Source organism: Desmodus rotundus, chromosome 13 (genome assembly GCF_022682495.2).
Source record: "Desmodus rotundus isolate HL8 chromosome 13, HLdesRot8A.1, whole genome shotgun sequence".
Taxonomy (NCBI): Eukaryota; Metazoa; Chordata; class Mammalia; order Chiroptera; family Phyllostomidae; genus Desmodus; species Desmodus rotundus.
In genome coordinates, this window is record NC_071399.1 from 94,616,652 (window position 1) to 94,642,788 (window position 26,137).

Sequence of the window (26,137 nt, forward strand, 5' to 3'; positions counted from 1 at the left end):
AGCCCGTCCCGCAGCTCGGACGGACGTCACTTCAGTCACCAGCTGCGTGGCTGGACCAAGTTATTTAGATGAACTCCAGTTCCATCTCCGTGAAGAGGGAACGACGGCTGTTCCGAGGGAAGACCTAAACGAGATGCTCGCGGAGCGTGCAGCACGGGGCGTGGGGCGCGGACACACTGCGCTCGGGGGAGCCAGAGCCCTACCCGGTCGGCCCACAACGCGGCCCCCGCGGCTGCTCAGAAGCCAGTGTGCAGCTCCGCCTCCGTCCTTCAGTCTGGCCTCAACCAGGCCAGGTTAGCAAAGGGTCAAGCTAACCTCAGCACTTTCCCTGACTTGGGCCAGTTTGTACTCTCTCGGGACACGCACCAGTTTCTGGGGCGCGCGGCATCCTGGGTGTTGTAGTCTCGGCCTGCCCACCTGCACCAAGAGGGCTACGGAGCCGAGAGCCGGGGAACTCCAACTCCCAGAGGCCCGCGCGCCGCCGGAAGCGCGCCGCTGGGCCGCGCGAGTAGGGAAGCTGTTGCGTTGTGGTGCCTCCAAGTAAGCCGCTCTTTCTGTAGGCAGGGAGTCGAAGCCGCTTTCTGCGGGGCTGACGTGCATCCGCACGTGCTGTGGGGCCGGAAAAAGTAGGCCAGGCGCGCAGCCGTTCCGCACGCCGGGGTGTGACCTGGCTCCCCGGGGTCCGGGAGCCCGGCTCTGGGCTCTGATGCGGCCCCGACCTTTGTCTGGTCCGGCGTTCCGGCCCGGGAAGGGCGGTGGGCGGGGCCGGGGGGACCTGCTGCTTCAACCGCACCGAGTAGGGCTGGCCTGGAGCCCCGCGGAGGCGGCCACCCGGACGTGTGCAGACAAGCCCGGTGTCTGGCTGCTATGAAAAGGAGCCCGCCGACCCCTGCAGCCGCGCGGGGGAGCGTCGAGGGCGCCCTGTCGCCCGCGGCGGCTGCGGCTCTGCTGGAGGAAGCGGCGGACCTCCTGGTGGTGTACCTGGACTTCCCCGGGGCGCTGCGTACCTGCGAGCGGGCGGCGCGGAGCCTGAGCGCCGGCGGCCTGGCGGGCGAGCCTGCGGGCGCGTACGTGTGGGGATCGCTGGAGGGGCGGGGGGACTCGGGTTGTCATCCTGTGGCTGCGCCCAGGGAGCCATTCTGCAGCGGGGGGCCCTGAGGCCAGCTCTTTGCCCCAGTGTGATGGTGCCATGGGAAGATGGCCTTTATCTAAAGTATTCGACTCTCCGTCCGTGGGCTCAGTCCTTTCCTTTTTCCATTCCCCGTCCCCAAGTTGTTCACTCCCGGTCGTGGCTGAGGAGTGGGAACGGGGTTCTGGTCCTGCTGAAGAACTGGGTTAAAGAATCAACCTGGAAGGCCTGGCCGGATAGCTCGGTTGGTTAGAGCGTCGTCCCCATGCACCAAGGTTGCGGGGTTTGTCCCAGGTCAGGGCACATACAGGAATCAACCACTGAATGCATCAGTGAGTGAAACAACAAATCGGTGTTTCTCTCTTTCTTGAAAATAGAGATTCAACTTGGAGAAAACCTTTTCCTCCATGGCCCTTTCTGATGTGCCGGCCTCTTCTGAGACTTGAGGGCGTCATTTTTCTGTGGGTTGTAAAGTTGGACTCTCACTGTCAGAGCTGACCCCAGAACTGGGGAGCCCAGGTTGTGATTTTAGAGGTTGGGGGGGCTTGTTGCAGTGAACGCTGAAGGTTGTGATTCTGGGAGCCTGGAGGTGCAGCCCCTGTTCCCACCCTCAGGCTCCAGGCCCATTTCTCCAGGGAGCAAACTGTTGGCTCTAGCTGCCTCTGCACCCCCACACCTGGTTGGGCAACAGTCGCTTTGCCTCTAGGAAGTTTCAGGAACTTCTAATTTCTAGGAGAACTAGAAAATTTCTAGTTTTCTCTCAGTTGAGCCCACTTGAATAGGATGGAGGAGAAGGGGGAGGACAGAGGTGATGGCTGCTAGGCTGGGAGCTGGGGAAGAGCAGCCCTGGGTGGAGGTGTGAATGCGAATGAGGGGGAGCCACCTCCCAACCTGAACCAGGTTTTCTGCTGGCAGCTCCTTGGAGGTGAAATGCTCACTCTGTGTCGTGGGGATCCAGGCCCTGGCGGAAATGGACCGGTGGCGGGAAGCCCTGGCCTGGGTTCTTCAGTATTACCAGGTCCCTGAAAAGCTGCCGCCCAAAGTGCTGGAGCTGTGGTAGGTCCTGCTGTGACTCAGTGTGTCCTCCTGAGACAAGGGTGTTCCTGTCGTCCTGCATCTCCGCTTCTGTCTCCTCTTCTCCACAATTTCCCTCCAAGTCTGAGTCTTTCCGTTTCTTCCCCCCACCCCCACCTCCCAACCTGAAAACATCACTAAAGGACGGGGAAGGGGGATTTAGCAGTGGGTTAGAGGAAAGAGGTGTGACGTGGGATGAGGGTGGCAGGTCAGAGCTGAGAGAGCTTCTTGCTACTTCCTGTGAACTCCTCTACCTGTTGCGCTGCCCACCTTCCAGGGGGCAGGGCTGGAAGGTGCCGGCAGGAGAGGAGAGGGGGCTGGTGTTGAGATTGAACCCACTGTGCAGTGCTGACTGTTCTTTTGGGGGGCTGCAGCCTTCTTTTATACAGCAAGATGCAAGACCCTGGAGCTGTGCTAGGAGCAGCCCGCGCCTGGCTCCGAGACCCAGACAACCAGGGCCTCCCAGAGTGCCCAGCCCTGGCGGAGCTGCACCTGCGGCGCGTGCTGCTGCCTCTGGGCCACGTGTCTGAGGCTGAGGAGCTGGTGGGCTCGGTGGCCTTCAGCAAGCAGCAGCGGTTGGATGCCCTACAGGCCATTTGCACAGCGAGGCACCAGCAGAGACACCGACCTGCTGGTTCTGTGGAGGACCAGCAGCTGAGCCAGGAAGGTAGGGTATTGGCCTTCTGTGGGTTCTGTCAGGTGCAACCGTGGGCTCTCCCCTGGAGCTTGGTCCATTGTGGCATGCCTGGGAGCCTAGGAGCCTGCAAGCCGTTCTTTGTATGCGTGACTCCCATATCCCAGGCTAGGAAACCCAGGAGTTGCTTAAGAAGCCCAGACCCTCCGATGTCGGCAGTGGGAGGAGAGTCTCCGTATGGGGTCTCAGGACCTTGATACTTTTCTCCTGAAAGTCACCCTCTTCTCGGGGCTCTGTTGTTGGATCTCTCACCTGTGCCACGCTGGCCTAGGGGCTGCTGTCCCTCCTCTCCATGCCGGCACAAACATGGCCCAGCCGAGGTGTGCTAACCGTGACATTCTAGACCTGTTGCTCTGTGTGGCTCTCTGCATGCAGCTTAGGCCAGGACAGGGAGAATGCTCTACAGTAATGAGGCTATTTAGAAAAATACCAGAGAGGCCAGGTTTACCTAGCTGAGCAGATGGGGCCTCCCTGAGGACATGACACTCAGGTAGCCCAGTCCGTCCTTTGGAACCACTTTACGAATCACAGGAGTAAACCAGTCTCATCCCCTTTGGTTCATCTCACAATCAAGCTCAAAGCTCAGATGTAGGGAAGTGGTTCCCGTGACTTACCCTGCAGTGATGTTCTGTCTCCCTGCCAGGCACCTCCCACAAGCTCCTGTCACTGCTGATGCTGCTTCGCCGGCTGTGGGCCTCTGCTGTGAGCCACTTCACATCCCTGCCCTTCAAGAAGAGCCTCCTGGCCACCCTGGTCCTCTGCCTCCTGCTGGTGAGGTTCGACCCAGGTGAGTGCTGGAGCCTGCATCCCTGCCCACCCTTCCAAGCAGGCTGTGGACAGGGGCCGGCTCTGTAAGGAGGGATTGCTGGGCCTGAGCAGGAGCTGGCCAGCCCCCAGGAGAGACTGGCAGGGTACCTGGGAGCAGTCCACCTGCTGACCCTGGATGTGACTCTGAGTCATGGTCACCTATGCCAGCTTCTCCTTTATCCAGGGTGAACCCAGAATAGAACCTCAGAGTCCAAAAATCTTCCTCATCATAACCTTTTTATAACTGTTAATTTAATACATAGTAAGTTGTAAATAAAATACATGTACTTTTTAGAAAATGTGGAAAATAGGGAAGAGTATAAGGAAGGAAACAAATCCCCTGTAAGTCTGCTATTATAATGGTTACACTCAGCCTGTGTCTAGGGATACAGCTACATGGATCCAGGTGAATTTTACACATCGTAAGTATTCTTTGAAACATGGCTTTAAATGGCTAAATAATACTCTACCTTATAGAGGATTCCGTGGTTGATTCCAGCAACTCCCCACTGCAGAGCGTGTCACTGTCTCGCGCTCTGTTCCCTGCAGTGGGGAAGGCAGACCTGAGCTCGCTGGGCATTCTCTGGGAGAAGCCCCCCTTGCCCCCCGCCATCCAGAGGATTAACTCCTCAGAAGGGGGAGCCCTGGACGGAGGGTCGGCATACACACATTCACATGTTTTTCTCGGTTCCCCGTGAGTTATGATCTAATCTCCACTCTTCTTGTGAACGTAAACTTAGGATACAATTATGTAACTTTCAGAGCTGGAGGAGAACTGGAAACCCTCATTCCAGGCCCTTTATTTTCTTTTTCCTTTCTGGTTGAGAAGTCTGAGGACCCCAGAGAAAAGTGACTAGCCCGTAGTCACAGAAACGATTTGAAACTGCCAGTTCTCAGTTCAACCTTTGGATTTTCGTCCCCCTCCCGCCTTTCCCTTTCTCCAAGTCAGCGAACTCTTGTCATATAATGTAGCCCAGGGTTGTCCCTTTCACCCCTTCACTGAACACCAAATAGGAATTCCCTCTGAGGAGCTCCGTTTGCATCAGGGAGGAGCCACTAGTGAGCTGTCAGGTGAGTGAGGGTGGTTTTGTATTCATTCATAGCTACCTTCTGTCTTTCTGCTTTGTACCAGAGACTTGGTAAAAATTTGGAAAAACTTTATGGTTTTTATAAACGTGTTAGTCTCAAACCCTGGTCCCTAAGAGCGTGTGGCAAAGGGCCATTGGAGCTGTTTGCAGGGCTGCTCAGATGTCTTCAGAAAGGCCCTGGCTGGGGGTCCTGCCTCCCCTCACTCCCATCCTGACTCGGCGGGGCAACAGTGGTCCTGTGGGAAAGGAGAACTGGTGGACGGTGGATGGGCTGCAGTTAGAACCCAGCAGGAATGATATGCAGAAGGTAGCCCGTTGGTAGCTTCCTTTAAAAATAACGTTTTCCTTTTAAGAAAGAAAAAAAATCAGCCCTGGCTGATGTGCCTCAGTGGATTGGGCACCAGCCTGCGAACCAAAGGGTCCTTGGTTTGATTCCCAGTCAGGGCACATGCTTGGGTTGTGGGCCAGGTCCCCAGTAGGGGGCGCATGACAGGCAACCACACATTGGTGTTTCTCCCTCTCTCCCTCCCTTTTACTCTCTAAATAAATAAAATTAAAAAAAAGAAAGAAAGAAAGAAAACAGTAATTCAAATAATCAAAAACAAACCAACTCAGCTTTAATTCCAAGGAGGTAAATTTTACTTTATTTTATTGCAGTATAATTAACTTATGATAAAAATAGGTGATACTGTGACACGGCTCCAAATATAAGATACAGAAATGAACGTAGCAGAAAGTCTCTTCTCAGATTCCTCTTATCGCATCAAAAGCAGCCACATTAGCAGTTTTTGTACATCAAAAGATGAAAACATAATACATTTGAATTTTTTTCTCAGCAGATTAGGCCGTTGTAATCCAGGTGAAGAAAGTCTATTCCAGAGTGTGTCCTAGAGAAAGGGAAGTTCTTTGTTGCTGGGGAGGGGAGGAGGGACCAATAACATGAAGCACCCAGATATGCTTTGAAAATCCTGCCTGTGCCCAGGTGGCAGAGCTTCTGTGGCAGGAAGTGGGCTGAGTGTGGAGGAGGAGGGAGGGTTGCCCATGGCTGACGGCTTCCTCTCTCTGCAGCCTCCCCGTCCTCCCTGCCCTCGCTCTGCAGGCTGGCTCAGCTGTTCCACCGGATCCGGGGGGCTCTGCTTTCTCCTCTCCACCAGCCCCCCATCTTTGACTGAGTGGTCTTCCCTGTGGCCTCCACCGTCCACTACCTGCATCAGAGCTGCCTGTCCATGACCCCTTTCCTGCTGCTGGCTGGGCCCTGGGCGGGGAGACAGCTCATTCTCTCTGCTTGGAGGCTCTCCCCCAGTACCCCACTTTGGCTGGCTTCAGAAGGTCATGCAGAGACAAAGCTGGGCCAAAGGGCGCAAGTCCTGCGGATCAGTACCCACCCCATACCCAGGGCCCCCTCGTGGTTTCGGAATGCAGTGTGTCTGTGGAGCACTCCACCCGCAGGTCAGGGTGTTGATGAAGCTGAAGTTCAGAAAATCCCCTTGGAATACTGCCCCCAGGGAGGCCTGTCACTGGGCCAAGCAAGACCGAAAGGGCATCTCTCCCTTCCCTGCTCTTCCCCGTGCCCCTGGTCTGGTGGTCTCTGAGCACTCTTCCTGTGGTCCTGCCTTGGGCTGGCACCTGCTGGGGCCCCTGGTCTATGTAGACCAGGGCCTGGCACTCAGAGCCACCCTGGGGACTGCTGAGTTTCAGTGAGTCCACTCTGCTCCTCCCAGCGGGGAACGTGACCCTGCCGGCTGCTCCTGGGCTCCAGCACGCTCTTCCAGATCGCCTGGCCGAGCCCTGTGCTGTTCCCCTAGTGTCACTGCCTTCTCTCCACCCCCGCCCTTCCTGTAGGGGAGTCCTGCATTTTGTCCAGTGGCCTTTTCTCCAGGTGCTGCCTGCACCTGGTGGTCACCGTGGCTGGTTCCCCCTCTCTGTGTCCCACTCTAATTAGAATCTATTGCTTGTATAACACACTTTCTGCTGTGTGGCCTTGAAAAGTGGGCCAGCCTTAGAGGCTGACAAGCCAAAAAGGGAACTGGGTGATTGGGAGCTGGAGGGACGAGCAGAGGGCAGACAGGCTTTGGAAGGCAGTGCTGTCACCAGCCACGGGCACCCTCCACGTTTCTGTGCAGGTTTCTACACAGGTAAATGTAACGCACTTGTTGCCCCAGGACAGGGGCTGGCCTTTGGGGGCTGAAGCCACCAGGTCCTCCCGCCCCTGGGACCTCTCTGCTGAAACAGAACAAAGTAGGTGCCTTCAGCCTTCCATGGGTTGGTTTTTAAAAGTCCTCAACATCTCCTTAGTCAGATGGGTGGAGTAAGTCAGCTTCTTGAGGTTAAGCCCGCAGGCTGTGCTCTGACTAGGAAACAGCTCCCCAGCACTCCTAAATATCACGGCCCCAGGGGGAGGGGGAGGGGGCAGAGAAGCTTTCTGTCTCCTTCTGCATGACTTGTTACAATGAAAATCCGGTCCTGTGGTCCTGCTCCCTGCTGGAACAGCTCCGAGAGGCTTCCTAGGCACTGGGGTTGGCTCACACGCCGCCCCCCACGCCCTGCGGGCCTCTGTCCGTACACAGGTGCCCCCCAATATACCTCTGCTGTCCCCACGGGAGTGCCCAGCCCCACTTTGTGCCTGGTGAGCCGTGAAGCCTTCCAGACCACATGAGGTTACCCCTGGGAACCCTTCTCAGTGTCCCCTGCTTCCAGCCTGTTTCATATCCTTTCTGCTGTAGTGACCCCATGGCCTCATGCTTGTAAAATTTCTGTCCCTCCCAGGCCTGAGAGCTCTTTGTAGCTGGGAGGCATGGCCGTGTTTGAGCTCAGCTGGGACCCTGCTGCACCAGCAGCCCATTTTGTGGCTGCTGGAACAAGGTCGGACCTCTCTCGGCCTTGGTGTCCGCCCAGGGGATGAGGCGTCAAACCTGCTGTCCTCACCTGAGCAGGAGCCCTTGGGAGGGGTTGCTGTGTCCCTGTTGCCTGCTGCGTTCCAGGGAGGGAGGTGTCCAGAGGTGTTTACTGGAATGAGTTGCCGCGGCTGATAGGATGAGGGGTGTGGGGCTTGTGTTGTGAGAGCCCCGAGTGTGAAGCAGCGCTGCTGTGCCTGCAGAACCTCCCGGTTCTCCTTGGGTGTCTGTCCTGAATACCGCCCACCTGCCTTCTTGGCCAGACAAGGGGCCCAGACTAGGACTTCCCTGGGATTCTGACTTTGCTCAGGATGTAGGCTCACCCTCCCGTCCGCCTTCAGCTCTGGGTGTAATGAGGTCAGAGCACTGGGTACCTGTGCTGCCAGGTGGTGGCTGCGACCACAGGTGGTTCTTGAGCCCCCGAAATGTGGCTGGACCAGAGTGAGATGCTCTTCACACGTATGATACACATGGACTTTCGTGGACTTAGAACTAAAGAAAAGGGAAGTTCACTTTTTATACTGATTGCTCATTGAGATGGTGTTTTGGACATAATGGATTAAAAAATCTGTGATTAAAATTAATTACATCTGTTTCTTTTACGTTTTAGTGGGGCTACTAGAATGTTTGAAATTACACATGGCTTACTTTGTTTTTTCTCAGACAGTGCTGTGGGACACACCCAGCACACAGCAGGCCCTGAGTGGGTGGGAGTGAGGAGAGTGGCAGTGTGGGGTGGAGTTAGGCTGGACGTGGGGTCTGGGACAAGGGGCTGGTGTGGCCCCTTCTGCGTAAGGTGAGGAAGCCGAGGCCCAGAGAGTTGACTGATTCGCCCCAAGTCACACAGGCTGGACAGGACCATGGGTGTGCAACCTTCTAGCCCCATGCTCCCTGCCCTACCCATGGCTCTGCCTCACTTGCCCTAAAGTCTGTGCTGTCTGGCTGAGGCTCACTGTTAATAGGCTGATGTATCTGGGTTGGGAGGACTTTTGCTGGAGTGAGTTGATTGGTTCTGCATGGTTCTGAGAGTACAGCATGGGGCAGATGTTTAAAATTTAGGGGTGCTGAGGAGTGCTGGAATGGGTAATGCTCTTCTGTGGTGTGGTGGGAGGCTGGGGCGGATGGCCCGAGGTCGGAGGGGTGGGAAATGAGGCTGCAGTGGGCAGTGATGGGGGAGTAGGAGGCAGCAGGAGGACCCCGACTTCTGCTTCTAGGAAGGAGAAGGGACTGGAGTCGCTCACAGCTTTGTGCAGGTGGCCCCCATTTTTCTGCATGTATTTGTAGACCATTTAAAAATAGACGTGAGTTATATATATATGGTACGGAATTCAGAAGTTACCAAAGGGTATTCACGGAAAGAATCCCGTCCTCCACACCCCCGTTTACAGCCCTGAGGCCACCGATGCGGCCAGTCTGTTTACCCTTCTAGAGCTGATCTCCTGTCTTACCACACTGTAACACTTAAAAAGTAATCTGGGGTAACCTGCTCCTTATCAGCTCCTGTGGAGCTGCCTCCTTCCTTTGACCTACAAGGCTCCATTGGGTGATGGGCCACAGTGGGTGGGGCTGATGCCTGAAAGGTTTTCTTAGGCTCAGCCGAGGAAGAAATGTCAATCAGCCACAAAATTAGGCAGTACAGAGCTTTATTGGGGTTTGCACTCTTGGGCGAAATTCTCTGGTCAGCACGGAGCCAGGTGGAAGAAGTCGGTCAAGCAGGGAATATGGTGGGGTTTTAAGCACCAAATTCTGATTGGTGCTAGAGAATTCCTCAGGGGCTAGGGATTGGTCTCCTGGAGCAAAGTTGCAGTCCATCATTGGTGGTTTGATAGGATAAGGGGTGGGCTTAGGTTGCCAGGCGGATATCCCCGCCCATCCTGACAATGCCCATCCCTGTGTTTACCACATCGGAACCTCCGCCCTCTCCTAAGCTCAGAGCTCTGGAGTTTAAGGTGACAGGTAATGGCCATGCATTTCCTGCTGCTTTCTGGCAAGCAGAGCGGTCTGTGCAGCCTGCCTGGTGTCACGATGGGGAGGTAAGAGCAGGCCTCTCGTGCCCTGCAGGTCAGTGTTTTCTAAATCGGGAATGGCACTAAAGCAGCCCCTGCCACCTGGTTAAATCTGCCAGAGGAAGCAGCCAAAAGAGGAAGGCTGGCCAGGAACCACAGGTAGGGCACCTCGCCACCACCTCACCTGCCGTTCTTGTCTTGCACAGAAAGCCTCCGGGCTGCAGGACTCCCAGCACTGGCACCCACGGGAGGGGCTGCTGCAACTTTGGCCCTTCCACTCCGGCTTCCTGCAGGCCAGCCCAGGCCTTACTTGCCACCCTCTGTGGAACTTAGTACGTGGACTGTTTGAGAGGGGAAGGGGGGCCCTTCCTTTCCTCCCTGTGCAGACCTTACTCTCTTGGACCAGGAAGAAGCTGAACTGAAGGCAGTGGGCCTGGCACTGCCAGTAGTCTGCGAAATCCGTCTGGGTGATGCCCCTCCAGGATGGAGTCGTGCCAGCCGCTGGGCCTCTTGATAAAACAAGTACTTCTTGTTTTAAGACAATGCATATATATTTTAGAAAATATTTAAAATTGCATAATAGAAGTGACCTGGCAGGTGTGGCTCAATGAATTGAGTGCGGGCTTGAGAACCAAAGGATCACTGGTTTAATTCCTAGTCAGGGCACATGCGTGGGTTGTGGGCCAGGTCCCTGGTATGGGGCGTGTGAGAAGCAACCACGCATGGATGTTTCTCTTCCTTCCCCTCTCTAAAAATAAATAAAAAAATATTTTTAAAAAATCCAGATTTGGAAACAATGGTGGAGGGGTGATGCACCCCAGTGGGGCGGTGGGAACAGGAGTGGCTCAAGTACTGAGCACCCGCTTTTCGTAGATTATGTCCCCTAACTCGCCAATGGCCTGGTGGACCTCGATGTGCAAGAAGCAGGCTTGCAGAGCATAGGTGCTAGGCCCACTGCTGGCGCCTCCCGAGCACAGCAGCAGTGGAGCTGGGCACAGCCTGCCCCACCGCGGCCGAGTCCTGCGCCACCCCCACCGTGTCCTCGCCCAGGTCGAGGGTGAGGGCAGCCAACTCAGCCCCAGCCAGGCGCCTTTGGCGCCCGGCCAGCCCTTCTTGGGGCGACCAGCGCTGGCAGCAGGACGAGAATGGGAGTTCACGAGGCGACGAACACTTGGTCTATAACGGCATTCCGCATTTCTTCCCTAAGCAGCTGGATCGTCCCGGCCTGTCCCCCAGCGCGGAGCCGTGCTTTCTGGCAATAGCTTTTGGTGCCGCGCGGCGCGGCACCTGAGGGCCAGGCTGGAGGGAGAGGCCGGCAGGGGCGGGGCCACTATGACCCGCTGGCCCCGCCCTCCCCGGGCACTGTGATGCCCGAGAGCAGCTGCTGGCCCAGCATGTCTGTCCCCAGCCCCCTCCCGCCCAGAGTGTCACAACGGTGGAGGCGGCTGTATCTGGAGCAGTTGGGGAGGGCAGGCCCGGCAGGGAGGCGAGCAAGCGAGGAGTGGAGCCGAGATGGTGAGCTTGCCGGGGCCGGGGCAGGGGCCTGGGGGTAGGGGGCTGGGGCCTTGGGGACTAAGGGACCCATCGCTTCGGGTCTGTAGAGTTGGAAGTCTCCGGGGGTTTCAGTTCAGGGTGCGGTGGTGGGGGCTGCACACTGGGGCGTAAGATACCTGGTGCCGGGTGGGGATTTTCATGGAGGGAAAGTACACGCCTGGGGCAGGACGCATCTAAAAGGGAATTGAAGGCGATGTGCGCACGTGGGTGAAGTGGGGGAGGACACGGAGAGCCCAGACCAGGACGGGGGTGGGGGGGAGACTCTGAGGGATCCCCAAGCTCAGGGACCAGAGTGCGGGGAGCAGAGACAGGCCAGGGGTTCAGATGGTCGGGCCCTCATGGGGGCAGTGGTCCAGCCAGGGCACCCAATCCAACCACGTCTCCTGTGTCCTTGTCCCAGAATGTGACAGGGGACTTAGGGTGTCACGGTTGCCTGGGGCTTGGGGTAGTTCTCCTTTCCTGCCCCACCATCTGTCTGGGTCTAGGGCACTTCCAACTTGAGTGCCTCAGCGTGGAGGCACTTGGCACTGTGCCCACTCCCCAGTTTGCCAGAGGTCAGTCAGGAGGACTTTGGCACACAGCCATCTCCCTCTGCAGGCCAGGGGACCCTGGCTGAGCAGGCTCCGCAAGGCCTGGTCCCCCAGCAGCATGTGTCTCCTTTCTCAGACACGGATCTTACTTGCTGGGGAGGAGGCCTCTGCACACCCCTAAGTCCACCCTCTAGCATCCCTCCCTGCATTCCTTCCACAACTGGGGTGGGATAGTTACCTCCAGTCCACTTCTGTGATCCCATGGGTGCCCAGAGTCTCCTGGTGCAGAACCCCGGTCTTTCAGCAGGAGGGAGGTGGGCTGGAAGTGGAGGTGGGGGGGGGAGGGGGACAGAAAGAGCAGTCTCATAGGCCAAGGTCAGGTTCCCTGGCTCTCCGAGTTCAGGTGTCAGTGACAAGCAGGCCAGGGGAGAACCTCCCGGCCTACCCAGGCCTCTGCCTGGAGTGGAAAGAGCCCAGGGTCTTCTGGCTCTCACCCTAACTCCACTGATTTTAGCTCCAGATACGTTTTGTACTGCCCCTCTCCCGAGGGTGCTCCTGGACACACCTGGGGATTTACGACCTCGGGGGCACAGGGTGATGTCATTCGGGAGAGTGAGTGGATAGAGGAACCCACTTATGCCTGAGGCCTGATGTGGGGCCATAGAAGGAGCCCAGGCCGGGAGTTCAGAGTTTTGGCTTCTGGTTCTGCAGCTGCCTGTGTGACTTCAAGAAGGTCACTTAGCCTCTCTGGACTGTTTTTCCTCAACTACAATATGAAGAAGGGTTGGGGTTCTAACATGCAAAGCTCCACCTAGCTTTGCTTTTAAACTTCTGTTATACAGAATTTCAAACATATACAATAGGAGGAGAATGGTGTAGTGAATCCCCTCCTAGGCCTTATCCAATTCCAACTACTATCTACTTAGATTATTCCCGCCTCTTTTATTTCGTCCTCCCTCTCTCCTCATTATTGTGAAGCAAATCCTAGGCAGCATACTCAACAGTTTATATTCAATATTTATAATATCTAGCATTAGCTAGTGCTTTATACGTTTCAAAGTGCTTTCTCTTGCATGTTTTAATTTTTACCCGAACGTCCTAAAAGAAGCTCACAAGGGCTCTGTGAGCACCTTCGATGTGTATTCAATAGGCAGGTTTCTGAAGATACCTGGAAAATCAAAAATTCAAACAGCTCAAACCTTATTTAAGTGTGCTGAAGAATTTAGATGTTTAACTGGAAACTATGGTTGAATAGTTTGAAAAAAGAACATCTATTTTGGAACTCTGGCTTTTGTACAGCAGGTTCTATGCATTTAGAAGGTTTAATTGCATGACAGCATTGTCTTGATGGGAAAACCTTTTTTATTGACATTTTCCCACTCACACAATCTCTTTCTAAAAACCCTGGGACTCACTCCTGAGAGAGGCTAGGGCGACACATCCACAAACCTAGACCGTGCGAATCCCCCTCTCACAGAAAGGACTTTGTGCATGGAGGTCGGGGGTGGGGTGCGTGAAGGCTGCCTCTGGGTTAAGGAGCATTAATTCAGTGTTTGTGTATGTTCTGGCTGAGAGATTTTTAACTGCCGTTCTCCCCCAGTGGACCATCTGTGCCCAGTGTCCCCCTGGAAGCAGTTCTCCCGGAGCTGAGACTCCGACACTTCCTGGGAAGGGGTACGGAGAAGCCTGGCCAGTTGCCTGAGCCCAGCCAGGGTTTGGAGCCCGGGGATGGGTGAGCGGCGGCGAAAGCAGGCACGCACCAGGGCCTCCGCATCTGCCCCGCCTTGGACTGGGTGCACTAGCTGAGTTTGGATGGGAATAGGCATTGGAGGGCAACAGAGTTGGGCTCCTGCAAAAATGGGCCGGTGGAGGGCAGAGTATTTGGGGGGCAAGACGGGCACGGCTTCTGTGGCTTCATCCTGAGTCAAGGCTGCTGCGTAGGGGGGCGAGGCTGAGCTCTGCAGGGTCCCCGCCAGCCCAGGTTTCCATGGGCTGTGGTTTGTGGTGGCATCGTAGGTCCCCGGCCCTGAGTACAGGGATCCCAGGGTCCGCGCCTGGGAGCAGCGCAGGGGCCTGAGGAGCAATGCCCCCCACCCTAGGCCTTGGCTGGGGCGAAGGTGCTGGGGGCATTTTCATGGGAAACTCCTGGGCTCAGGGCAGGGGGTGTAATGCAGGTGCTGAGTCCTTTCTGAGGGTCCCTGAAAGGAACATGAAAAGTTAAACATTATTTCCTAGGAGAGCTGCTGCATACAGGGCCAGTGACGGGGTGGGTGGGAGCCTGTCGCCCATCTGGGGGGAGGAGGAGATGGACCCGCTCATCTTTTCTCTGTGGCCCCCCGGGTCTGACATGCTGGCCAGGCCTTGGTGTCTGACCGGGGGTCAGCATCTTCCTCTGGAAGAGAATGGGGGCAGCCTGGGCATTGTGCACATAGACAGATGCCCCCTAAGACCTCCTGCACTGCCCCCATGGGCAGCTCAGGCTCAGGGCCTTGGACATCCCGGGGCCTCCTGCTGGGAGCCCACTCAGCCCTGCGGTTCTCAAAGTCAGCCATGTCTTCCCCTGCCAGTACCCAAGCCATTGCGCCACCTTCGCTCACAGGTGAGAATCGGCCGCTCCTGGCTCTGGCTCTTTCTGGTCGTCTGTTGTTTGGTATGAGGACTCCCACATGTGTGCTGATCGAAGGCTTTGGAGCAGAGATAATTCAAACAATTTTGGATGAGTCACACATGTTCTCACAGCAACCGTCCCTCTGAAGCACTGTGGGAGCTATGCTCTGCCGGCCGTGTCTGACCTAGATCCTGGAGTTTAGGGAGGTTATTATCCCCGGCTGACAACGAGGAATAATTGGCAGGTGGTCAGGGGTGTGTGGGCTGGTCTCAGGTTTTCCCGTGGCACACGGTGCTGGCCTGTGTCAGCTCCTTTCCAGGTAATATGCCAGTCTTACTGTTCTGTGGTACTTCCGAACGACAATCAGAGCTACAGAGCCTTCTCCTGGGGAGGGCCTTCGTCCTCTGAGAAGAAAGCAAAAGCGAATGGCTGTTAAACAGAAATAGTGAGGGACTGACCTAGGGAAAGGTGTCTCACCGTGGGAGCATAAAAGGGCTGTGAGGTCGCAGAGGAGTGTGTGTGTGTGAGAGAGAGACATCCTGCAGAACACAGGCTCCTCTTCCTGCTGAGGGTGCTGGTAGGTGGCACAGGTGTCCCTGCCCGTCGGGGGCCTGTGCCTCAAACGGGTGAGCACTTGGTGGGACCTGCCCTGAACTCTCCTGCCTCTCACCGCTCCAAAGTCCCACCCAAATGGCCGCCTGAGCATGTCCAAGTCTCTCAGGCTTTCTGCAAATATCCTCCTCCAAGAAACTGAAGAGCCAGAAGTTGGTTTTTTTTCCTCCTTTGAACTCCTATGCCTCCTAGGCCCTGGCCACTCCCCTTCTTGATAAATAGGTGGCAGCCCCCTCAGGGCAGGGTTTTTGTGCTAATCATCCCTCTGTTCACAGAGCCTGCAGTGTCCCAGCCCTGTGCTGGACGCTGGGGCCTCAGGGAGTAAACCAGGGTTTCTTGCCCTCCCAGAACTGACTCCCTCCACCAGGGAAGTCAGAAGGGTGAACAGGCAACTATTAACTGTGTGATAGATGGAACGGCAGGGGGGAAAGGGATTGTGGGAGCACGTAGTAGGGCCCTGTGGTGGTCTGTGATTTCCCAGACTTCCTGTAGGAGGCAACTTCCTACGAGACGTGGAGGCAGATTAGGAATCAGCCCGGGCCCCCTTCAGGCTTTTGGCGTGTGGCAGCCCTATAAATGGGCCACAGGAGTGGCAGCGCCGGTGACTTTGTAGCCACCCTGATGTCAGAGGGACGCGGCTTCCTCAGGCGTTTCCAGGGTCCCTCATAGGCCCGGCCAGTGCCCAGTGTGAAGATGCAGTCTGGTCGCCTGGTGCTGGTTGTGGGTGGCTCCTGGGTGTGGGACACTCCTGTTCTTAGGCCAGAACTGAGTCCCTAGGGTGAACGCAGGAAATAGACTTTACAATACAGGTGAATGGGATGGGGACCTGAGGTCTCACATTTCAAGGTAAAGACACTGACGACAGTAAGGATGGCAACAAGTGTCATGGCTGACTTGCTATCTCCAGACGAGGGAAGGTTAAGTAAGTCGGGCAGGGTCACACAGCACAGCGAGCAGGTCAGCTCAGCCACACTCAGGTCCGGGGGTTCACAGCTCAGCCCTTCCCTGATGCGGGGGGTTTGTGGGCTGACTGTTGTGAACACCTGACCTCCTTGAAGACAAGGGCACAGTGACAAGGGTGTGGAGCTGGTGTCCAGTGGTGATAATGAACTTGGGAACAATGGGTCCTGACCCTCTGACCCTCTGAGCTGCTTCTGAGGGCAGTCGCCCTGCCCCCGCACCTGGAGAACCTCCAAGTCCCCGGAGCCCTGTGCTCCTACCAGCCCTTGGTGGGTCCCCACGCCCAGCCTCACGCTCTGCAGGCTCTGTGCCTGGCTTGGGTTACCCAGCACCGGAAAATGCCAGGTGGCGTCACGGACAAGAATAGAAACCCACAGGCCAGGCACAGGCTTCCCTGCTGGGCGCCGGTGGGAGTCACACATGCAGTCACCTTGTGCCAGCCGCTGCTCCCCACCGGTGGGTTGTGCCAGGGCCTGAGGCCCTGCTCCCAGCAGACCCTGTGGTTGGCTTCTACTCACACACACACACACACATTCACACACTTGCTTGCTCGCACTCCCCCTGCCCTACACCCCTTCCTCAGCTGCTGGTACTAGGACCCGTCAGGTAACCTTGACTTCACATCACGGTGACCCTCTGAGGGGAGGCTTTATTCAACGTGGGCCTGGCATAGCGAGGAAGCAGGTGGCTACTAGGAAATGGCCCACCTCTCAGAGTTCAGGAGGAGCCTGATTTACATGCTCCCCACTCTCCCTCGTGCCAACCCTTCATTTTTTTTAAATGAATTAACTCAATATACCCAACATATTTTCACATGCGATCAGCATAAACGCTATGCAGGAGCAAGTTGGCCTTTGCTGCACACAAAGGTTTGAAGCCCAGTGGGCATCTGACATTAGTACACACATCAGCTCAGATGAGCTGCCTGCCAGGTGCTGAGCAGCCGCAGGTCTGGAGCCGCCCGCTGAGCACAGAGCAGGTCTTGCCTCTGACGCTAGAGTTTGAGCGCAGGCTCTTCAAGTGCCAACCCCTTCTCCTTCCCACGTCTGGGGTCCGAACGCTGACCCCACCCGCGACATGTGCTTCCCAGGCATTCTCCTTCTGGGAGTGTGTGTCTGCTCTGTGACACCCGGGGACTCTGCGTCAGGGTGACTTGTCCAGGAGAGCCGGGGTTTAGGCAGGACACCATGCACCATGCTACCGCTGCCTTTGCAGTGTCTGCTGCTACCACTGGTTCTTCCTGCGGCGCCCCTCCCCCCATGCCCCATCAGCACAGGAGACTCGTGGTTTGGAACTACTCTGCCGCCTTTCATCTGTGCCGCTGCCCCCTTTTCCTGTCTCACTACGAAGGATGAACCCTGGAAAGCCACCACTGGAGCAGACCATGAAACGGCGGCTCTTCAGAGCCGACTCCCGGTCCAGTCCCACACAGGGGCACTCCGACACCGGAGACCCCAGGCCCTGGTTCTGGCACCGCATGGCCGGGGGTCGCTGTCGTGGGGGGTGGGGGACACAGGACAGGGCCCTGGGTGGGCCCTGGGGCTGTCTGACCAGCTTCTGTCCTCTCCCACAGAGGGAGTGCATATCCGTCCATGTGGGCCAGGCGGGAGTGCAGATCGGCAACGCCTGCTGGGAGCTCTTCTGCCTGGAACACGGCATCCAGGCCGATGGCACCTTCGGGGCCCAGGCCGGCAAGATCGGGGACGATGACTCGTTCACCACCTTCTTCAGCGAGACCAGCAATGGGAAGCACGTGCCGCGGGCTGTCATGGTTGACCTGGAGCCCACCGTAGTTGGTGAGTGCGCCTGTCCCCTCCCCCCCTACACTCGGGAAGCAGTGGGACACTGGGAGGAACCTTGACTGGAAGTGGGGGTGGCTCAGCTGGGCCCTTCCGGTGTGCTCTTGGGATTCTCCATAGTCTTGGGCAGTGCCCAGCAGGAACCAGGGCTGGATTCCCCAGCACAGCTCCAAACCGCAAACAAAACGCCCTTGACGTAAGCCTGCAGGGACTGGCGAGATTGTCAAGATAGCTTTCAACATACTGAGGGTAAAAAAATACAAATGAAGCCCCCAAATAGTCAGTGTCTCAGAGTACAGATTCCTGATTCTGTAATAACTGCCCCCTGTTCTCATGGGTCTGGCACGGCCCTGCAGTGCCTGGCACACAGGGCAGTAACTTCTGGCCAGAGGCGGCTGTCGTCCCAGCACAAGCCTCCTGGGCCTTAGGAGACAGGAATTAGGTCTGAGCCCTACCCCCAGACCCCTTCCCTGGGCCTGAGCCCTGGGTCTGTCCTCAGCTCTGAGGCTCAACAGGCAAGGGGTGCATAGGCACTGCAGAGCGTCAGGGCGAATGTCTGTAAGGCCTGGACACTCCAGGGACTCCAGTCCTCGGGGACTTTGTACAAATACAAAAAGTGCAGATTACCCTGCCAGGCCACTGTGCAAATGGGTGTGTCAGGGATAGGAGACCCCTGAAAGGGAGAGAGGGTATAGTTGGGGCCGGTGTGTCTGATCTACCATGGGCCCACATCCTGTGGACGCTTAGAGGGGAGGGGCACCCCTCTGACAGCCTCCTGAGCTCCTGCTTTTCCAGGACGTGCCACGTGGCTCTGCCTCCCAGTCACTCCACCTCCAAGGCCTGATATGCAGTTACCATCTTGAGTGGAGGTGGGCGGGGGGTGATTTCTGGGGGAGCCTAGGACCTGAGCAGGTCACACTGAATCTTTCTCTGTGTCCCTAGAACATTCTAATGCAAGTGAAACCAGTTTAAATTTGGGGGGAACTTTTCCCCATGAAAGAAAAAGTGAAAGGGAAGCCTTGGGGGGTGAAGGCAGCAGGAGGGAGTGGCAGTCAGTTTGAGTGTTCAGGGAGCTTTGTGAACCCAAGACTGTGTGAGGTGCCAGCCAGGGGAGCACCTGCTTCTCCTCACCTGCCTGAGGCCCTGGCTTCTGGCTCTTGTCATGCCTGCGTCACCCTGGAATTCTCTCAGCCGTCTGTTACAGGGTTGTCGGGCTTCACCGCAGTAGAATTTGACAAGTGGGGGCTATGGAGACCTGGCAGGGTGCTGTACGGTATTCTAATGGGAAAGGGGACCCAATGGTCCCCCTCTCTCGGTAGATGAGGTTCGGGCGGGAACCTACCGCCAGCTCTTCCACCCGGAGCAGCTGATCACGGGAAAGGAGGATGCTGCCAACAACTACGCACGTGGTCACTACACGGTGGGCAAGGAGAGCATTGACCTGCTGCTGGACCGCATCAGGAAGCTGGTAAGTGTGAGCAAGGGTGGCGCTCGGTGCATAAGGCCAGAGTGGACTGGCTTAGACTCGTGTCTGTCTGAGTGGAGGGGTTGGAGGCTCAGGGCCTCAGATTTGGGAATTTCTCCTTATGTTCTGCGAGAAGGTTCTGCAGGGATTGAGCCCTTTCCTCCGCCTGGACATTGTGGGCGACCCTACAGGCTGAGGCCCTGTTAATACTTACTGATCCTTGTGGCAGTGTCAGGGGAACATCCCAGACATAAGGAAGGCTGAGCTCTCGGCTTGTTGGAGGCTAACGAAGCATTGAACTTAGAAGAAAAGAGTTAGCGATTGTTGATACATTTCAGTACTCGCAAATGCCATTATGAATGTCGATTATATTCCTTAATTTAATCCCCTTAATAATGGCAGGAAGGAGGTCGCTTCCCTGTACTTTACAGGTGAAGAGGGCCAAGGTAGTTCAATAACTTAGGCCAGGCCCCACTGCTAGAAAGGGGCAGATGTAAGATGTAAGCCAGTTGGTTTGACTCAAAGTTGTTATTGTAGAGTGGCCACTGTCTACTGGAGCTCCTGTCTCCTTATCCATCTGAAGAAGAAGGTGGGACTTGATCAGCCGTTCTTTATTTGGGAGCTAAGGATGCCACATTTCTTATATGATCACCTTTTCAGTTTAGAGAAGGGGCCACAGTAGTTGTCAGTCTCAAAGCTGTCTGATCCCACAAAGTTCAAAGCCACTGGATCGAGTGACCACAGACCACACCCGGTGGCAAGGTTCTGAGACTCCAGGAGCCCACACGGAGTGCTCACCACAGGTCAAGTCCTAGCTTAGCATATTATGCTGCCTCATTTCAATTATCACAGTGACCTTGTGAGATGAGTGTGTTTTACTGACCTACTTTAACCACGAAGCAGCAGAAGTCTGGAGAGATTCAGTAACTTGCTCAAGTTTTTACAACTGGGAAATGGCAAATTGATATTAAAACTCAGGTTCTCTGACTCCATTTCTGTTTCTGAAACTGGTTCCCTGCACCACCTTCCAAGGTTGGGCTCTGATGTGCAGGCCCGCAGCTTCCACAAAATCGAATGAGGAAGGCAGGGGGAGGGGCCAGGAGTTGGGGGCTCTCGAAGGACATTGGCACTGATCCCTGTGGTCCTGGAACTCTCATTCCTGGTTCAACAAAGCCACCGACAGGAACCTTCACGTACCTACAGGCTTGTGTGTGTGCAGCGTGCTGCCCCAAATTTTCACTGGGCCTCCTAAGGTCAGTTCCCCTCCTGGTGCATTTCCTTCAAGGCTGTTTTGGTTTCATGTCCATAAAACCGTGGAGGGATGGCATGGGGCAGACAGAAGGCCTGCCTGCTGTTGTCCACCCAAGGGTGTTCCTGGAGACTTGTCTTCACGGTTGTTCTCCTGTCTCTCTCTCCCAAGACAGACGCCTGCTCCGGCTTGCAGGGCTTCCTGATCTTCCACAGTTTCGGTGGCGGCACTGGCTCTGGCTTCACGTCTCTGCTGATGGAGCGCCTGTCCCTGGATTATGGCAAGAAGTCCAAGCTGGAGTTTGCCATCTACCCAGCCCCCCAGGTCTCCACGGCCGTGGTGGAGCCCTACAACTCCATCCTCACCACCCACACCACCCTGGAGCACTCAGACTGCGCCTTCATGGTCGACAATGAGGCCATCTACGACATCTGCCGCAGGAACCTGGACATCGAGCGCCCCACCTATACCAACCTCAACCGACTCATCAGCCAGATCGTCTCCTCCATCACAGCCTCTCTGCGCTTTGATGGGGCCCTCAATGTGGACCTGACCGAGTTCCAGACCAACCTGGTGCCCTACCCCCGCATCCACTTCCCGCTGGTCACCTACGCACCCATTGTCTCCGCTGAGAAGGCCTACCATGAGCAGCTGTCTGTGGCGGAGATCACCAGCTCCTGCTTCGAGCCCAACAGCCAGATGGTGAAATGCGACCCCCGGCACGGCAAGTACATGGCCTGCTGCATGCTCTACCGTGGGGATGTGGTGCCCAAGGACGTGAATGTCGCTATTGCCGCCATCAAGACCAAGAGGACCATCCAGTTTGTGGACTGGTGTCCCACAGGCTTCAAGGTGAGAGCTGCTGAATGAGGGAGGAGACAGACAGCTGGGTGGCTGAGGAGCATTCCAGAGGCAGGGCAGATGGTGTGTAAGCTCCAGCGGAGCTTCAGGCTTCATGGGCCGCTGCAGGAAGGGGGGCTTCACCTGAGGGTAACATTCCTTTTATTCCTTCGTTCCTTCATTTGTTTAGTTACTCACTTATCGTTTCATTTACTTCAGGTAAGAGAGAGATGTACTGGGAAGGACTGTTGAAAGAAGGGAGGGACATGGTGGCAGCGGAGAGAAGTCCTGCAGTTCCTGCCCTGAGACCTGCAGGTGCCTCAGAGGCCGGGTGGAAAGGGCTATTTGTCCACAGGGCTGAGTGGGCAGGCTGGAAAGAACCAGTGTGGGCAGGTGGGGCGCACAGGAGGAAGGGGTGCAGGTCGTTGTGATCTGACAGATTGGAACATGGAGTGAGGCCAATTATTCAAGTTGCCAGAGAGGTGTAATTCCCTCCTCTTAACAAAAGATCTGTGCTTCTCCTGCGTGACTGGGAGAGATTAACCATCTGTGGGGGGATGCGGATGGTCCAGGGAAGACCCCCAGGTCTCAGGGCTAGCTGGACATCGAATGTTGGTGAAGCCGCCCCTCTGAGCTACACGGCAGGGCATGCAGCCAGTTCCCCGCACGAGAACTGGCTCGTCGCTCTGTGCCGTGTTCCACGGCCTTTAATCAGAACACACATCAGGACAGGCACTGCTGTCTCCACTGACTGGGGCTGCCCAGGAGGCCGGTACTGAATTATTCAGAGGGTTACTGAGCACCAGGCTGCAGGCAGTGGTGAAGGTGACTCGGTTTTCCCCTGGTGGGACTTACCAGCGTGTCCGCCTCTCCCTGACCAGGCTGACCTTCGGGCAAGGGCGTGTGGCTCTCCTCACTGTGCGGCCCCTCCTGACACATGTAATCTTTTTTTCCAGACTGCCTGTTTTATGGGTCAGTCTTGACCTTTATTGTGAAAACAGCCAAGATCTTCAAAAAAATGCAGTTCTTTTTTTCTCTTTCAAATGGAAACAAACAACAAAACATGCTAATAGGAAAATGAATAAGGAAAAAGTAGAAAAAAAGGAGAGGAGAGGGTGGTGGGGAAATGTCTCTCTCCTCTCTCAAGTGGAAGCTTTGGGGTCATGTCCAGGAGCAGGAGGCCAAGCAAGCACCCTGACCTGCTTTTCAGAGAACATGCTGTAGGGGCCGGTTTGCGGAACTTCCTCCTCTCTCGGTCCCAAGGGTGCTCGTCTCCCTGTGACTCGGGTCAGGGGGGCTGCTGTTCAAGAGCGAGGACGGCTGGCTGCCGGCAGCACGTCTCTGCTGGTCAGGCCCAGACCCGGCAGAAGGTGTCACGGGCCCTCCCCCTCCCCATCTTTCGTCTTTGCTCCGTCTCAGCATCACCTTCATCACCAAGATGGTTCTTCAGTCTAAGAGGAACTGTAGACCTTGGTGAATCCACTTACTGGGTTGACCGTCTTGGCTGTAGAGCCCACTGCCACCCCCACCCCCAAGAGGACATACGTTTCAAAGCTGAGAATTGAAGGGTGGCCGGGGTAGAAGAGGTGTCTTTTGGACGGCACCATGGATCTCAGCATCCCATAAGTAGTGTCCCAGTTTGTCACCTTAGATTTATTCCAGGTTCCTACAGTTGCTACGGCTGGCTTTGGTCAGATACGTGTGCGGGGAAAAGGGAGGTTTCTCGTACAGTAGCCCCGCTGTCAGCCAGGGCTGGACTCACTGGCTGGACCCTGCCCAGCCACCAGAGTGGGGGTTTTAGCTGCTTTCCTTTGCTTGGCATCCTCGCTTTCCTTCCAAGAAGTCCCGCTCCCTAGAGACATGGGGCTGGTTAACACTGACCCCATTGCCACGGCCCTTTGGACCTTTTTATTTATTGCTCTGGACTCTCTCCATGACCTTCTAAACAGCTCTTCACCCTTTGCAGAGAGACTTCCCTAAATTTATTGACAACAGAGCTGGGAGGAGCTTCAGATGACCATTGGGGAAGAATAAACTTTATAACAACCTCGAGTGTAGAAATAAATTCGCCTCCCCAAGGGAACCTACTTTCCTTTCAGAGATAAACACGTGTTACTCACCTCCCCCTTCGTAACAGCCCCAGTCGCTGCTCTGTGTGGCCACTTGACTCTCCCCACAAACATTTCTGCGCCCAGCCCCATGCCCCTTGCGCTCCCTGTCATTGGGTCCCCGAGTCCTTCCTCCTGGACTGGCTGTGCCCACCCCACTTTTACTCTGTCCTCAGCACTCACCTCTCTCCACTGGCCTGCTTCCCGACCTCCTGCTCCCCTCGTCCCATGCCAGCCCACAGCCCCGCCCCATTACCTGCACCCACACCACATCCTAAAGGTGCCTCACGGGGCATCGTCCTTCGGCCACCCTGTGCCTTCCTGTATTGCCCGTCTTTCTCTTTCCCCAGGTGGGCATCAACTACCAGCCTCCAACAGTGGTGCCCGGAGGGGACCTGGCCAGAGTGCAGCGGGCCGTGTGCATGCTGAGCAACACCACGGCAATCGCAGAGGCCTGGGCCCGCCTGGACCACAAGTTCGACCTCATGTACGCCAAGCGGGCCTTTGTCCACTGGTACGTGGGAGAGGGCATGGAAGAAGGAGAGTTCTCCGAGGCCCGGGAGGACCTGGCTGCCCTGGAGAAGGATTATGAAGAAGTGGGGACGGATTCATTTGAAGAAGAAAATGAAGGAGAGGAATTTTAAATACATGTTCCTCTTGGCTGAGTCTCTTTGTCTTTGTCTTTGCTGCTCCGCTCCCAGCACCTGTAGCTGTCACAGGTGGCGCTCCCAGCTGCAGCCTGATCTTGGTCTGACACCCGTCCCTGCGGGTGGCTGGGCTGAAACGGGCGCTGTGCTCTGTCTGATCCCTCCTTGGGCAGCTCTGTATCAATAAAGAAAATAACAGTCACCATCTCTGGGTTAAGGTGAAGCCAAGGTACATGTGCGGAGGCCTGATCAGGATTTTTAATTCTAGGTTAGGCTGTGTCCACCCTGAAACACAGCCTGCTGGCCTGGCAAAGGTAAGACCAGGGAAGGGAAGGATCTGGGCCTTGGGAAGATCCTGGAAAAGACATGTCTCCTGCCCCATACACACAACAAGAACCAAGCGAGACAACTTCAGGTGGTGTTAAGTGGCGTGAAGTAAACAAGCAGTGGTGAGACGGGCTGGGTTGTTGGGGAAGACCTCATGGCGACCCGAATGGAGGAAAGAGCCATCCCGGGAAGCTCTGGAGTCGGGGGTGCTGGGCATGGGGTGAAAACACAGGTGTGGGGATGAGCTTGGAGTGTCTGAGGAGCAGAGGGGACGCCTGCAGGTGGAGGGTGGTGAGAGAGGGAGCCACAGCAGCCAAGCAGGGTCCAAGCAAACTCAGCCTCACAGACTGCCCAGAAGAGTTTAGGTTTTACTCTAGGCAGACACAGAGGCTCTGGAAGGTGTTGAGCAGGATGGTGACTATATATACACACAGACCCTATCGCTAATCCCCCTGGCCGTCTCAGCATGGGTGTTCTCATTTTACAAGGGAAGAACCTGAGGTGCGGAGAGCTTGTGCAGGAGACAGAGGTGCTGAGGGGCCACCAGGCCTGGTCTCGCATCTGCCTGCAGTCTGCCTGCCTGTGTCTGTCTGCAGTGGCTGGCCCAGTGCCCACCTGCTGCCTCGTGAAGGGGCGGGTGGGGGCAGGGAGAAACCCGTGTGCCACTAAAAAAAGCACAGGACACGTCCTGAGTGCATTCTGCCTGAAGCTGGCAGCTCTGGTAGGATTTTAGGAAATGTCAAATGTCAGGGCATAGAATTCTTCCACATTGCTGAATTCTATTTGCTAATATTTTGTGAAGAATTTTGCATCTTAAAAAAAAAAAAAGAATTTTGCATCTGAATTCAGGAGGGATGTTGGTGTCCAGTTTTCTCTTTTGTGCCGTGTCTGATTTTGGTATCAAGGCAATGCTGGTCTCATAAGATGAGGTGGGAAGTGGCCTATCATTTCCTGGAAGTGTACATCATGGATTAATGTTAACTCTTAAAACATTTGGCAGGGTTCTGCTGGGCCTGGAGATTTCAGTTTTGGGAGTTTTAAAAATTAATAGTTAAACCCTGGCTGGGGTGACTCAGTGGATTGAGTGCCAGCCTGCGAACCAAAGGGTTGCTGGTTCCATCCCCAGTCAGGGCACAGGCCTGGGTTGCAGGCCAGGTTCCCTGTAGGGGACACTCGAGAGGCAACCACACATTGATGTTTCTCTTCCTCTTTCCCCTCCCTTCCCCTCTCTCTAAAAATAAATAAAAATCTTTTAAAAAATTAATAGTTGTTTCTTTAAAAATTAGAGCACTATGCAAATAATCTGTTTTCTGTTGGTGAGTTGTAGTAGTTTGTGCTGTTAAAGGAATTGGTCCAATTGGAGTAAACTGTCAAATTTATATGTATAGTGTTTATAGTATTCGGTTATGATTTGTAGCCGCAGGGTCTCTATAGTATCTGTTTAATTCCTGGTATTGGTTATTTGTACCTTTTTTTTTCTTTGTCAGTCTTGTTAGAGTTTGGTCAATTTTATGGATCTTTTCAAAGAACAAGCTTTCAATTTCATAGATTTTTCTTCTTTGTATACCCATTTTCAATCTCACTGATTCATGCTCTTTATTATTTCCTTCCGTTTGCTTGCTTGGCGTTTATTTTGTTCTTTTTCCCCCTAGTTTCTTATGGGTAGAGTTTAGATCACTGATTGGAAACGTTTTTTCTAACACAGACACTTACTGCAATAAATTTCTCCCTCAGGCCCTGGCCGGG

At 55.5% G+C, this 26,137-nt stretch overlaps 2 protein-coding genes across 5 annotated transcripts; both read left to right on the forward strand.

The window, feature by feature from the left end:
* Window positions 1–199: 199 nt before the first annotated feature.
* On the forward strand, window positions 200–10,438 carry PEX26 (peroxisomal biogenesis factor 26). Of its 2 annotated transcripts, none has more exons than XM_053916466.2 (5): window positions 200–1,067; window positions 2,045–2,185; window positions 2,578–2,870; window positions 3,541–3,684; window positions 9,899–10,438. In XM_053916466.2, exons 1-5 carry the CDS (start codon window positions 868–870, stop codon window positions 10,039–10,041), a joined length of 921 nt encoding a protein of 306 aa, XP_053772441.1. In that variant the 5' UTR covers window positions 200–867; the 3' UTR covers window positions 10,042–10,438. The 2 variants fall into 2 exon arrangements, with proteins under 2 accessions (XP_053772441.1, XP_053772442.1); XM_053916467.2 differs by lacking the exon at window positions 9,899–10,438 and adding an exon at window positions 5,861–8,270 and having other exon boundaries at window positions 205–1,067.
* Window positions 9,581–25,637, forward strand: LOC112311601 (tubulin alpha-8 chain). 3 transcript variants are annotated; one of them, XM_053916463.2, is made up of 6 exons: window positions 10,923–11,207; window positions 17,530–17,752; window positions 19,075–19,223; window positions 20,641–21,321; window positions 23,768–23,931; window positions 24,333–25,637. In XM_053916463.2, the coding sequence occupies exons 1-6, from the start codon at window positions 11,205–11,207 to the stop codon at window positions 24,487–24,489; spliced, it is 1,377 nt and encodes a 458-aa protein (XP_053772438.1). In that variant the 5' UTR covers window positions 10,923–11,204; the 3' UTR covers window positions 24,490–25,637. The 3 variants fall into 3 exon arrangements, with proteins under 3 accessions (XP_053772440.1, XP_053772438.1, XP_053772439.1); XM_053916465.2 differs by lacking the exons at window positions 10,923–11,207; window positions 24,333–25,637 and adding an exon at window positions 9,581–9,851 and having other exon boundaries at window positions 23,768–24,082; XM_053916464.2 differs by lacking the exon at window positions 24,333–25,637 and having other exon boundaries at window positions 10,933–11,207; window positions 23,768–24,082.
* The last annotated feature ends 500 nt before the right edge of the window (window positions 25,638–26,137 follow it).

What these genes read in the sequence shown, in the direction of transcription:
- LOC112311601 (XM_053916463.2), top strand. An exon ending in GGTGTCCCACAGGCTTCAAG is followed by an intron (nt 21,322 to 23,767) that starts GTGAGAGCTGCT and finishes CTCTTTCCCCAG; the next exon opens with GTGGGCATCAACTACCAGCC. An exon ending in AAGCGGGCCTTTGTCCACTG is followed by an intron (nt 23,932 to 24,332) that starts GTACGTGGGAGA and finishes TTTTAATTCTAG; the next exon opens with GTTAGGCTGTGTCCACCCTG.
- PEX26 (XM_053916466.2), top strand. Translation starts at nt 868, where the DNA reads ATGAAAAGGAGCCCGCCGACCCCTGCAGCCGCGCGGGGGAGCGTCGAG. An exon ending in GCGGGCGAGCCTGCGGGCGC is followed by an intron (nt 1,068 to 2,044) that starts GTACGTGTGGGG and finishes TTCTGCTGGCAG; the next exon opens with CTCCTTGGAGGTGAAATGCT. An exon ending in CCCAAAGTGCTGGAGCTGTG is followed by an intron (nt 2,186 to 2,577) that starts GTAGGTCCTGCT and finishes GGGGGGCTGCAG; the next exon opens with CCTTCTTTTATACAGCAAGA.